At 42.1% G+C, this 14265-nt stretch overlaps 2 protein-coding genes across 3 annotated transcripts in view; both read left to right on the top strand.

Annotated features, from left to right (window-relative positions):
• Nucleotides 1–14265, top strand: part of NELL1 (neural EGFL like 1) — a 716398-nt gene that overhangs the window by 469325 nt on the left and 232808 nt on the right. The window lies entirely within an intron of this gene.
• Nucleotides 8851–9873, top strand: IDH3G (isocitrate dehydrogenase (NAD(+)) 3 non-catalytic subunit gamma). The gene is given in 4 exon segments (XM_053923727.2): nucleotides 8851–8953; nucleotides 8956–9315; nucleotides 9318–9638; nucleotides 9641–9873. Coding segments are annotated over 4 exon segments (1017 nt in total).

Here is a 14265-nt window from a genome sequence, read left to right as displayed (position 1 = left end):
TAACAGATCCACTTACATGCTACTTGTCTGTCTGTCTATCTGTCTATTCGGTATTCTCTGCTGTCTACTCCCACTGGAATATAAGTTCCAGAAGATGTCATGAAACTCACCAAGGTCACAGAAGTCATTCATGGTAGGACGGTTGGCTCTGGCACCCGTGCGGCCAGTCAGGGACCTACACAGCCCCGTGGAGATGGTCAGCGACCCCGTCTCGCCCCTTCTAGTTTTACTTAACCTCTCAACCAGATATGGACACCGCCGGCCACTCACTGCTTGAGTGTTTCACTTCTCTTGGCTTCTGTGACATTTTCTCTCCACTCCCCACCTACTACCCAGATTGTTTCTTTTCTAGTCACCCTCCTTTAGTAATTCAAGTATTGATGATTGATGATATCCCAGTTTTGTCATCACTTTTCTGTGCTTTCTCTACAACCCTCTAAGCAGCCTAGTACTTCGTGACCTTAGAGGCGTGGCACATTGCAGTGTTCCCGTCAGTCGTGACATATGTCAAAACCACTCACTTACTCATAAACAGTAAGTTACAAGCGCTTGTGAGTGATTGACTTTTTAAAATAATTAGATTCTTCTGAAAATTACCATTATAAGGATGTCACAGTCGCTCATTTGCATTTTAATAGTGTGTGCTTGTGTGTGAGGAAAGGTGGAATTAGAGTGAGCTGGAAGTGAATTGCTCATAATTCATAGCCTATTATATGCTGGCTGAAAATATCCACCAACTATGGTTACTGATGTGTCATTGATAGTTACAGCAAGTCTGAAATAGTATGATTTGTAAACTGTGGGTTTACGTTGGGTTTGCTTCTTTGGTTTACCCATGGATACGTTTTTACCGAGGAAGAGAGATGAAGGAAGCGCGTATGCATCTGCATATGCACAGCCTAGAAGTGAGACTGAGGCTGTAGTTAGTTTCCAGAGCGAAGGCAATGCGGTCGTCCAAATGCCACATGCAGTGAAGTTATTTACACTAACCTCATGACCACATCTAACTACGGCGTGCTATGCTTTTTAACCATAAATATGAGTTATTTTTGTCTTTACTAGCACACGCTTACTTTGTTTATATTACCTGTACAGGTCTGAATTTGATCTTTAAAATATTGATGTATGTCATTTTTATATTGCATTAATCATGTTTTTCCTCAAAAAGTGACATTTTGAGATTATTATGTAAATGATTTTACTCGTCAGTTGTTAGTAAAATGCTTTCATAAATATGACCTGTAAAAGCAGTGTGGGAACTCTGCTTTATTTGACCAACTACTTTTGTTCGTGTGTGAGTGTGTTCGGTTTTCATTACAGTCTGGGTATACTCCGGGGCTGTGTCTCATGTGAAAGCTGTTCATCATCTGCCATCGCAGAAGGAAAGCTGAAAACCTCGGCTCGAGGCTGTTTTATATACTCCTGTGTGGTTCACTCTCTCCCGTAAGTGGATGACTTCTGAATCTACATCATCACCCACGATTCTTTCTCTGGACCTGCAGACATACATTAAGCCACCCGCGACCCACTGGGCATCTTTATGTGGGTGTTCGAACAGACTCCCAAAACACATCGTAGCCAAAACTGAACTCGCTTCTAACCTATTCCCCAGCCAAACTGTTCTTTCAGTGTTGTACGTTTTTATTGATTGCACCATCAGTCACCCAGCCTGTTTACAAAAATCAGAATAATGTTCAGTGTCTCCCAGGCGAACAGCCTAGTTTATTTGCCTATTAAACATCTCTGAAAGTACTTCCCTCCATTCTCACTGCCTTTACCTTAGCACAACGGCTCACCATTTTCTGTCGGGCCCATTTCATAGCCCATGGGCCTCAAATGCCAGCATGTATCAGAGTCATTAAAACGCAGATGGTTAGTCCTAACCCCACACTCAACTCCAGACTTCCTGATTCAGTAACTGGAAGAGAGGTCCAAGAAATGGCATTTTTAACCAGTTCCCGGTTACCTTGCTGCCACTCTGGGGATCCCTTTTGGAAAAACACAGTGACAGCCTCTTATAATGGCCCACCTGCCCCCAGGCACACCACCTTACTGTTTATCCTCCAGATTGTCCTCCCAAAGGGTCATTTTAAAAATACAAGTTGGATTACATCTCTCTGTTGCGTAAACCTTTGCCCTGCTTCAACATCACACTGGTGATAGGCTTGGTTGACCTTTTCTGCTCGCATATGTGAAACCGTGGCACTTCCGTCATTCCAGACCTGCACAACGTGTATCTTATTTTTGTCTTGTTGAGGTGAAGGGCTTTTTCCATGGCTCAGGGATGATCGTAGGTCATTCTGTCTATTAAAATCTCAACCATCGTCCTGACAGAAAGGGCTTTCTTTCTTCTTTATTCACACCTTTAAAAGAGGTCTCCTCTTTTCCAGTGTCAGGAAGAGGACTAGAGTGTATGCTTATGTAAGGGCGGCCCATTGGCAGAAACAAAACTGTAGCTGAGTCTGGGTAATTTTTCTGCCAGCGTTCTCTCCTGGGATTATGAGTTGCTCTAGCCTCTGGCACTGATGGTGGGCAGCTGTTATCTATCTTATTTGACATATTAAGTGACAAACAGGTACCCAGCTGGCTCCTACTCGACAGCCATTTTATATCAATTTTTAGGAAGAAAGAGCAGTACTGCTTCCTTTTTGACTCCCGGCAGGCTGCCTCCATGCACGTCTGATGCTGGGTGTGACCTCCCTGGACCTTAGGAGGAGGTAAACACAGGCCCTCGATGTTCAAAGTGTGGTGAGGGGACCAGTGGAATCTGTACCCCTAGGGAGCGCCTCATCTGCACTCCTTCCTCAAGAGAACTTCTGAATGAGAATGTGCATGTCAGTGAGCACCTAGGTGATCGCTGACTAGGCCTCTGGCAACCCTTAGAAATACTCTCCTTATCTATTGCCATTCTCTGTTCATTCCCAATAATATGTTTGTACGTTCTGTGATAAGCCAGTTTCTTCATCTGTAAAGTGGGGACTGTCATGCCTGCCTTGGTGTGTAAAATATCCGGCACAGCCCCTTAGATGGGGGGAGTGTTGCACTGTGGTAGACCTTGCTAGGTCTGTGTGTTCATCATCTGGATTTTAACAGCCCTTTGGAAGTCTTCATAAATGAATCACCTACCTCCTCCAACAGCCACCGACCTGCACCAGGGCATTGGCGACTGAAAGTTAGATGCGAGTGGGACTGTGGCAGGTTTGTAATTAAAGATTTCTTCATTTTCAATAAAATGGCATAGCTAGGATAGCTTTGTGAAAGCAAAGAAGTTGCTTTCTTTCCATGGTTGATGAGTTGATTTCTAGAAATATCAGACATTAATGCTTGTAGCTCTGAGCTGGGAGAATATTTTAAAAGACACTCATACTGAAAAAAATATAAATAAAAAACACAGTAAAATAGGAATACAATCCATTCAAATGGCTAAATATAAAATTACAACAATATCAAGTGTTGGTGTGGATGTGAAAAGCTGTAATTCTCTTACACTGTTGATGGGGATATAAAGTGGTACAGCCATCTTGGAATAGTGTTTTTTAAAAAAGTTAACAACAGTAAAAAGGTACAAACTTCAGCAGGTAGAAACTCTCTAAGGACATAGTTGAACTCAACACCATCAATCAGCTGAATATATTTGACATCTATAGATTACTTCATCCATCAACAGCAGAATACACATTCTTCTCCAGCTCACATAGAACATTTACCAAGGTAGACCACCTTCTGGGCCATAAAATACATCCTACTGTATTCAAAAGACTTGAACTCATACCATGTCTGCTCTCAGGCCACAGTAGAATTAAACGAGGAATAAATAATAGAAACATAGCTGGAAAGTCCCAAAATAAATGTGGAGATTAAACAGCATACTTCTAAATAACGTATGAGTCAAGAGATTTCATGAGAAAGTTAAAAATTTTAGAACAAAATGAAAATACAACTTCCCATAGTTTGTGGGAAGCAGTGCTCGGAGGGAAATACGTAGCAATGAATGAATATAGTGGAAAGGAGGAAAGATCTCAAATCAATAATCCAAGCTTCCACCTTAGGAAACTAGAAGAGAGTAAATTAAATCCAAAATTAGCAGAAGAAAAGGGATATGAACAGTTCAAGATGAAATTAATGAAAAGAGAAAATCATTAGAGAAAATCAAACACTGTGTTTGATAAGGCTCTAGTCAGGCTAACTAAGAAAAACAGAAAAAGGACATGAATTACTCATATCAGAAATGAAAGAGGAGACCTCACTATAGATCCTATGGACATTAAAAGGACAATAAAGGAAGACTGTGAACAATTTTATGCACACAAATTTGATAACATAGACAAAATGGACCAGTTCCTTAACAGACACAATTTGCCAAAACTCACAACGAAGAAACAGACCATCTGAACAGGCAATAGAAGCGTACCTCGTTTTCTTGTGCTTTGCTTTACTGCGTTTCACAGATGTTGTGATTTTTATGAACTGAGGGCAGGACCCTCTACCAAGGTTCTGATGATGACTCACTTCAGTGTGACATGCTCTGCACTGTGGTTGCCTGGAATCAATCCCACAACATCTGAGGTACACCTGTATATATAGGGTGGGGGAAAAGTAGGTTTATAGTTGTTCATACGGAAAATGATACAATAATTAGTAAATAAGAATAAGCTCTGTGTTTTGCTTAATCACAACTGTAAACCTACTTTTGCCCCCTCTGTATTTTAAAACTTGAATCAGTACTTAATAGCCTTTGAAAACAAATTACCAGGCCCAGGTGGGTTCACTGGTGAATGCTACCAAACGTCTAAGGAAAACATGATACCATGGCCTGGCCAGGTAGCTCAGTCAGTCAGAGTGTCCTATGTGCCAAGGTTGAGGGTTAGATCTCTGGTCGGGGCAAATACAGGAAGCAACCAAGGAATGCATGAATATATAGAATAACAAATTGATGTTTTTCTCTTCCTAAAATCAAATAAAAATTAAAAACTGTATGAGTTCTCTACAGCATATTTCAGAGGACAGAAGCAGAGGGAACACTTTGTCACTCATGCTATGAGACCAGCATTACCCTAGGAGCAAAACCAGGAGATATTTTAAGAAAAGGAAAACTATAGGCCAATATTTCTCATGAGCACAGATGTGAAAATCCTTAACAAAACATTGGCAAATTGAATCCAACAATGTATAAAAATAATTATACATCATAGTCAAGTGAAATTTATTCTAGATATGCAAGGCTGGTTCAACATTTGAAAATAAATTTATACAGAATAATATTGAATGTAAACTATAATTGAAAAATAAAAAAATCAATTCATGTAATTCATCACTTCAACAGGCTGAAAAAGAAAAGTCGCCTGATTGTGTAAATAAATGCGGGAAAGCGTTTGACAGAACCTAACACCCCGTCATGACAAGAGCTCTCGGAAATGGACAGTAACTTGTGCCACCTCCATGGCTGCCCTCAGGCCCCTCGTGAAACCTGATTGTCGAAAAGGGGACCAAGCCAGGTGGTCACATATCCTAATTGTTTCTTATGTCTACAAAGAAATATCTAGGATCTTAGGCTGAAGCCTTGAGACTGAAAACAAGCAAACAAAGAAAAACTAACAAAAATTTATATAATGACTCTTTAAGGATGACTTCATGCTAATACAGCTTCCCACTTCTCTACCTGTCATAGTGGTGTCTCACATCACAGCACATGAAGCAAAAATGTGGGGTAATTAAAAACACTTTTAATTAAAAAGAGAAAAAAAGACCAAGAAGTTCATCCAGCACCGGTCAGACTGATATGTCAAAGTTAAGCGGAACTGGCGGAAACCTGGAGGCGTTGACAATAGGGTGCGCAGGGATTCAAGGGCCAGACCGTGATGCCCAGCGTTGGTTATGGGAGCAACAAGGAAACAAAGCACGTGCTGCCCCATGGCTTTCAGAAGTTCCTGGTCCACAACATCAAGGAGTTTGAAGTGCTGCTGATGGGCAACAAACCTTACTGTGGAGTTTGCTCACAACATCGCCTCAAAGAACTGCAAAGCCATTGTGGACAAAGCAGCCCAGCTGGCCACCGGAGTCACCAATCCCAATGCCAGGCTGTGCAGCAAAGAAAATTAATAGACAGATTGTGTATACATTGCATTTGTGTTAATAAAACCATAAAATTCTGCCAAAAAATAGAGGGTAACTTCATCAAATTCATTTAAAAAATACCCTCATAACATGCAGCTAACATCATACTTCATAATGAGAAACAGAGCTTTCCTGCTAAGATCAGGCCAGGTCAGGGGTGGCCCCTCTTACTGCTTTCTTTCATTATTAAACTGGAATTTCGAACTCATGCAATAAGACAAGAGAAGGTATACAGGTTGAGAAGAAAGACATAAAATGTCTTTGTTTGTAGATGACAAGATGGTCTATGTTGAAAACCTGAAAGAATCGATCATTAAAAAAAAAAAAAAGCTCCTGGAACTAATAAGTGATTATAGTAAAATTTCAGGGTGCAAGGTTAATATATAGAAATCAATTGCTTTCCTGCAATGAGTAAGTGGAATTCGAAATTAAAGACACAATATCAGTTACATTAGCATCTCCCAAAATGAAATACTGAGGTATAAATCAAACAATATGTATGAGATCTCCATAAGGAAAAGTACAGAGCTCCAATGAACTAATTCAAGAACTGAATAAACTGAGAGATCGTCCATCTTTATGGATGGGAAGACTTAATATATTCAAGCTAGCAATTCTTCCTAACTCGATCTATAGGTTCAATGTAAACTTGATCAAAATCCCAGCAAAGTTACTTTGTGGGTATTGACAAAGTGATTCCAGAGTTTACATGGAGAGGCAAAAGACCCAGAGTAGCGAAAACAATATTGAAGAAGAACAAAGCTGAAGGACTGACAGTACTCGACCTCAAGACTTACTATACAGCTATAGTAATCAGGATGGTGGTATTGGCAGAAAATCATGACCAAAGCAATGTAGGAAAGAGAGCCCAGAAACAGACCCACATAAGTAGTCACCTGCTCTTTGGCAAAGGTACCACAATGGAGCAAGACAGACTTTTCAACAAACGGAGCTGGAATAACTGGACATCCACATGCAGGAAAAAAAAAATTGCAGACTTAAACCCTTCACAAAAATTAACTCAAAATGGATTATAGACTTAACATGTAAGATACAAAACCATAAAACTTCTAGAAGAAAACAGGAGAAAATCTATATGACTCTGGGTATGGCAATGAGTTTTTAGGTACAACGCTAAAGGCAGGATCCACGAAAGAAATAATTAAGAGTCTAGACTGCATTAAAATGAAAAACAACTCTGCAAAAAGTGCAATAGCAAGACAACAGGAAGGCAAGCCAGGGTTGGGAGATGCTATTCATAATAAAAGACACATCTGATTAAGGACTGTTATCCAAAATTACAAAGAACTCTTAAAACTCCACAATAAGAAAACACCCTGATTAAAACTGGCCCAAAACCTTAACAGATCCGTCATCAGAGAATATACAGGTGATAAGCACATGAAAAGATGCTTCACATCATTTGTCACTGGGGAAATGTAAATTAAAGCAACAGCTAGAAACCACCACCTGCCCAGCAGAATGGCCCAACTCTGGGACACCAGCACCACCAAATGCTAGGGGGATGGGAAACAACCGGAACTCTCATTCATTTCTGGTGGGAATGCACAGGGTACAGCCACTTGGGAAGACAGTGTAGCAGTTTCGACAAAACTCAATCGTTACTTTACCGTGGGACCCAGCAGTTGTGCTCCTTGTCATTTACCCAAATGAGCTAAAAATTTATGTCCACATGAAACCTGCACATGGGTGTTGATAGCAGCTTCATTCATTATTGTAAAACTTGGGACCAAGTAAGATGTCCTTTATTAGGTAAGTGGAGAAATAGTGGTATATCCAGATAACAAAATATATTATTCAGTGCTAAAAAGAAATGAGCTATCAAACCATGAAAAGACATGGAAGAAACCAAACTGCCTATTACCAAATCAAAGAAGCCAATCTGAAAAGGCTACAATAGTATATGATTCCAATAATATGAAATGCTGGGAAATGCAAAACTATGGAGACACTAAAATGATCAGTGGTTACCAGGGGTTACGGGAGAGAGAAGGATGAATAGGCAAAACCAAGAGGATTTTTAGGTCTGTAAAACTGCTCTGTACAACACTGTAATGACGGATACATGTCATTAGAATTGGTCCAAACTCAATATTCAATACCAAGCGTGAACCCCAGTGTAAACTATGGACTTTCAGTGATAATGATATGTAAATATAGGCTCATCAGTTGTAGCAAGTGTGCCACTCTGGTGGGGCATTTTGACTATGAAGGAGGCTGTGCCTTTGTCAGGGCAGGGGTTGTATAGGAACTCTCTGTACCTGCCATTCATCTTTGGTGTGAGCCAAAAACTGCTCTAAAATACAAGCATAAAGTCATTTTTTAAAAGTATATCATACAGAGCTGAGCACATTGACTGTACCTAATGAATTATTATTCAATTCCAAAATATATTTTCTACTGTGTAACACATCACATCTCTTGACTAGCTCTCTGTCTCTCTCACCACAATAGAATGTCTTTCCAAAACAGAATACAAGGAAGGAGAGATGATTATGACTTAGGCAAGAATTATGGATTTAGGACTTCACCAAAAGAAGCCGATTCAAAACAAGAGCAAGAGCACGAATTAAATGAATCTCCAGTTAATGATCACGGCGGCGAAGATGCCGGCAGCTGCTGGTTGCCTTCTGCAGGCCATGTTCCCACCTACAGCTCTGGGTGATTTTCCTTGGCCATGAGACCTCGAAGAGGAGCATCTTGTTTCAGTACAATATGCCCCCATCAGCCAAATATGGTGGGCGGCACACTGTGACCACGACCCCTGCAGACGGCATCGGGCCGGAGCTGATGCTGCATGTCCAGACTGTGTTCAGGTATGGTGTGTGCCTGTGGACTTTGAGGAGGTGACCATTCCTTCCATTTCCTGTGAAGAGGATGTTCACGATGCCATCTTGGCAGTCCGTTGGAACTGTGTGGCCTTCAAGGGCAACACTGAAACTGACCACAGCCTGCCACCATGTCACAAGTCCTGCAACGTGTTTCGCACTGCCCTCAGTCTCTACACTAATGTCACCCATTTTAAGAGTCTGCCAGGCATGGAGACCCGGTACAAGTATGTAGACATCTTTGTTGTCCGGGAAAACACGGAGGGTGAATACAGCAACCTGGAGGACGAGAGTGTGAAGGGAGTGATAGAGAGCCTAAAGATCATTACGGAGGCCAAGCCTTTGCACATTGCCCATATGCCTTCCAGCTGGCCCGGGAGAAGGGGCACAAGAAAGTGACCGCTGTGCACAAGGCCAACATCACGAAACTGGGAGATGGTCTCTTCCCCAATCTGTAGGGACGTGGCATCCGCTGTCCTCAGATCACCTCCGAAGCCACGATTGTGGGTAACACCACTGTGCAGCTGGCGTCCCAGCCCCAGCAGTTTGATGTCATGGTGATGCCCAATCTTTATAGCAACATTGTGAACAGTATCTGCAGAGGGTTGGTTGGGGGCGCAGGCCTCATGCCTGGTGCCAACTATGGGGCCATACATGCAGTGTTTGAATCAGTTGCATGCAGTCGGGCAAGAGCATAGCCGGTGAGAGTGTGGCCAACCCTGCTGCTATGCTGCTGGCAGGCTGTATCATGCTGGATTACCCCCAGCTCCTCTCCTGTGTCTCCTCCACGCGCTCGGCATTCCTGATGTCTGTGGAGAACAAAGATGTCCATACTCCAGACATTGGAGGCCAGGGCTCCACATTGGATGCCATTAATCATATCGTCAGCCACATCAGGAAGGTCAATTAAATGGACAGCGCCTTGGAGGCTGAGCTCTCCACAACCTTTCTGACCCACTTTTACCTCACTCTACCCAATCAGAAACCCCCGCCAGCTTGGCGAGTATGGACTCTAGAACAAATTAGCTTCTGCTTCATCTCAGTGAATAAGTCTGATTTTTTCTATTAAATTAAAATGCCATAAATGCCATGAACATTGCTTGTTTAAATTTGCCAACCTATTGTGTTGTATATGTATTGAGAAATTCTTCTCTATTTTAATCCTCCATTCATACTTTTCTATGATATGATGCATTCAATAAACAGAGCTGTTTGGAGAGTCTTGGGGCTTTCCCAAAACTCGGCATATATGTTTTCTCTCTATTTGTGTTATTAAAATTCAGGAAACGAGCCACAGTGAAGTCTGGCTTCTCTCTAGAGGCTGTTAGTGAGCTAATTAGTGCAATAAAATTTGCCTACAAAATATACATGGTAGCCTCAATAATAAATAAGGTATTACAGAGCTGAACTAGTGCAGAGTGAACCACTGTCTCCTAGAGATCCCATGTTGAGTCCCACGGTCTGGTTTATGTTAGGGAAGTATTTTTGCTTGTGTGATTTCTCACGCCTGGAATCCCTGGGTAGGGCAGTGTCCCGGAAGTGGATTCTTAAATTCCTTCCAGGTGGGCTTGAGAGTCTACAGGTCAAATCCCTTGTTGACAGCTACTGGGCCCATGATTTTTTGATGTACAAGTAGATGCATGGACTGTAGACTCCCTGCTTAATGCTTCACAGTATTTTTTGGTTTACTTTTTTTAAAATCTGTCTTTCAGAAAAAGACTGTACATAAGAAAAATGAAATGCACTGATCTAATTTACATGTTTACTGTCATCTTACTATATGTTATTTACTGTATTTTAAGGTCATAGTTGAGTAACCCACAAAAATGATAATTTTATTAGCACTTGCAAATTGTTATTACTCAAATAGGAAGTAAAAACAATGATTGTAAAAACTTAGAGGAGTTTTATCAGCAGGAATGGCCTGCAGACAAAAGTGAGGTTGAGATAAACCAGACCCTTAATATTTTGGAAACCTCTGTGTCTCAGCTGTGGTCTTTGGACACTGCCATGGTGCACGGACCACAGGTTAGCCGTTGAACTTAGACCTCAGTTCCTTATGGTTTCCAAAAGACTCTGCCTCATCCTATTACCTTGATCTCACCTATCCTCATTATGTCTCCTCAAAGTCAGGGCCAGGGTTTGGAAAACTAAAAGCTAATAAGTGAGGATTTAGTTTGAGGGTGAAATGACTACTTCAACCATATCTAGAGTCTCTCTTGTAGAAAAGAGCAGGCAGGGATCAGTGCATTATCAACTAATCACTGTGTTCTCTTTACTGGACACTAGACATGGTGTCCTTGGCCAGAGCTGCCCCTGGCCCCTGTGGTGCCTTCCTCTGGGTAGACCTAGACCCGCACCAGAGCCATGGTTTGATGAGGGGAGCAAGGGGTGCAGTTCGGCTTGAAGTCCCCCCACCTCCAATGCTGCAGGAACCCCTGCTACCTTCACTTACACCACCTACTCTGTACCCTTTTTTAAAATGTATGGCTAGTGGAATTTTTTCTTGGCACAGCAGCCCAACTGCAAAAGTAGCCCAGCTCTTGGCTTCTATCTGACAATAGGAGCTATGCTGGTAGGTGCATTTGAGCCGAAGTTCCCCTCTCTGTTAAAGATGGCTGTCTCCAGAGTCTCCCCACAGTTCTTGGACCAGACAGCTGTGATGAAACCTAGCATGCCATAGTGGGATTTTCCACGTATTGGTGTTAGATTTTTCTCACTTAACTATGAGCCTCTCTAGGGCCAATACCACATATTCTTTTTCTTGTCCGCTATAGCCTCTAACATAATGACGAGTATATGTAAAGTGAGATAAGAGCTTTACCTACCTCAGAAGGCCCTTGAGATGACTGAGTGAGAGAATGCACCTGGAGCTGATAGTACCGTGCCTGCCACGTGGTTAAGTGCACGGTGCATTTTAGAAATTATTATATTAATTTTTATCCATTGTATGCCATTCTAAAATCAAATTCTGAATTATATTAAATTCATTACTGTCTTTGGAACTTAGTGGATAAGTTGCTTCCTTTACTATTATATTAGGGCTTTGTGACTGACTTAACTAGGGGAACGAATCATATCCACTGATCCATCAAGTCCCTTTATCTCCTTTTGGATTCTTGAATCCAGCCACCTTCCTCCTTCCTCACAGAAACCTTTCTCATTTGCCTTTTCCATCATGGGTAACTTCCTAAATTCTGTTACTTCTGACTTGTCTTCTGCCTATCATTTAGCCTCCTTAAGTCTATTTTCTACAATGCACTCAGTGTGAGCTTTCTGAAAGGAAAATGGAATCATGTAGCTTCCTCACTTAAAGCCTCTTATTCAATGGCATTCCTTTGGCCATAAGAGAAGGTCAGCTGAGCACAGTATGAAAGGCTTCCCATGTTCTGACCTCTGCTTCCTTCTCCAGGTTCACCATTTCTATCCCTTCTCCCCACCCCAATACCAACCCAGTGGGGTACTCCAGAGAGGGCTGAGTTCATTGTTAAGAGTACTCTACTCTTTCTAGTTCAGGCCTTTGCACATGGCCTTGGTTTCTCTCCCCTTCAGGAGATGGTCTCATCCTAGAGGACTAAACTTAATCATCCCCACCTTTGGGAAGCCTTCCTTGACCAACTCTCTTCCCGTTCCCTGCCGGGATTGAGGGGAGTTGCTCTCCCAGTTCCCCCAAAGACCCCTGTGTATCCTGCCTAGGGTTTATCTCTCTGGCTGTCATTACATCCTTTCTTTCTCCCTAACCTCTCTGCATAGCGTGATCCTGGGCCACAGGAGTGCCTCACTGAGTCAGCACCGGAGCATCAGCACCCAGGACAGGGAAGAGCTCTGAGTTCCTGCTCACTCTGAGTATGTATGGGAAGAAGGTAGGGAGGAAGGTGACAAGGAAGGAAGAATGACCTGGACTCACAGCTGGGAGTGGGTGACTGGGAGAACTGATCTGTTGCAAAAGACTCCTGTGGGGCTCTAGTTAGTGGACCTTCCTTCCCAAGCTCGCTCCTCTTACACAACTCTAAAGCCCTCAAGGCAGCAGAGCAGGTGATTGGCAGGCTGCCTTTGTTTCCTGAGATTTTTTCTTTTTTTTCCTTTTTATTGAATGTATTGGGATGACAGTGGTTAACGAAACTGTACAGGTTTCAGGTGTACCGGTCTACAACACATCGTCTGCACACTGTGTTGTGTGTTCACCACCCCGGCTCAAATCTCCTTCCATCACCACTTCCCCCCTACCCTCCTCCACTTCCCCCCACCCCATCCTGAGAAGATTTCTGTACTACATTTATTGGACAACTCTATTTTGGGCATTATCAGTTTACTCTGCTTTGTTTAAAGTCCTGATGTTATAAACCACCTGATTTTTCTCTAAATTACCTCTTCCTCATTGTGGCTCTGTCTCAGTTCACAGCCTTATAGATCACACACTCATTCGGGCTGCGTAGCTGACATGTGTCTCAGCTCTTCTACACAGGAGCTCTGTGACATTGGAAGAATTGCTTAACCTCTCTGATCTCCAGTTTGTTCATCTGTAAAATAAAGGTGAATACTTACCTTCAATTTAGTTGTGAAAATTAAATAAGGTTGCTTTAGTAGTCTGTAGCTACATAGGAAACCACTTCAAAGCTTAGTGGCTTAAAACAAGTGATCATTGTCATGGCCAGATGGCACACTTCGGAGCAGTGTACTTTCTCAAGGACTGTTAAAGGGGGTATCTAACTGACCTCAAGTTCTACGTCAGTAAAGATCAATACAAAGTTGGACAGCTAGATAGTATCATTCTTTAAATATCTCTACTTACCATCATCTTCAGCTTTCCTCCAGGGCTGGTATGCAAACTCCTGTTAGGGGACAGTGCTCAGTTTTGGGAGAACATGCATCTGTTTCAAAGGCCAAGGAGGAATACTCCTGTCAGAACTGAGGGCCAGGGAAACGTGTTTTCCACCATGAATTTACGTCCTCCTCCTACGAGATAATGTGAGGGCTATAATCCATTGATAATTTCCCACATGTCTTGGCTACTGGGAAATGCAGATAAAAGCCTGGAACATTTTTTCCTCTATGAAATTGTCTCTTTTTTTCTACATTATTACTTGATTTAAATTTATTTTGGTTTATTCCATTTTCTTATATTCTGTTTTACTATGAGCAACTTAAGTTAAACACACAAGGAAAAGCTGGGTTCTTCACATTCACACTCTTTGTCTTCATTCCAGCCCTTTTTCAACATAGCTGCTTCTCAAAATTTTGGGTGACCCATATAGTCCAGGGTGAGAAAGGCAGAATATGCAGGTAAATGAGACTATTTAGT

Source organism: Desmodus rotundus, chromosome 5, assembly GCF_022682495.2.
Source record: "Desmodus rotundus isolate HL8 chromosome 5, HLdesRot8A.1, whole genome shotgun sequence".
In the NCBI taxonomy this organism is placed as follows: domain Eukaryota; kingdom Metazoa; phylum Chordata; class Mammalia; order Chiroptera; family Phyllostomidae; genus Desmodus; species Desmodus rotundus.
This window is presented reverse-complemented; position numbering and strand designations above follow the sequence as displayed.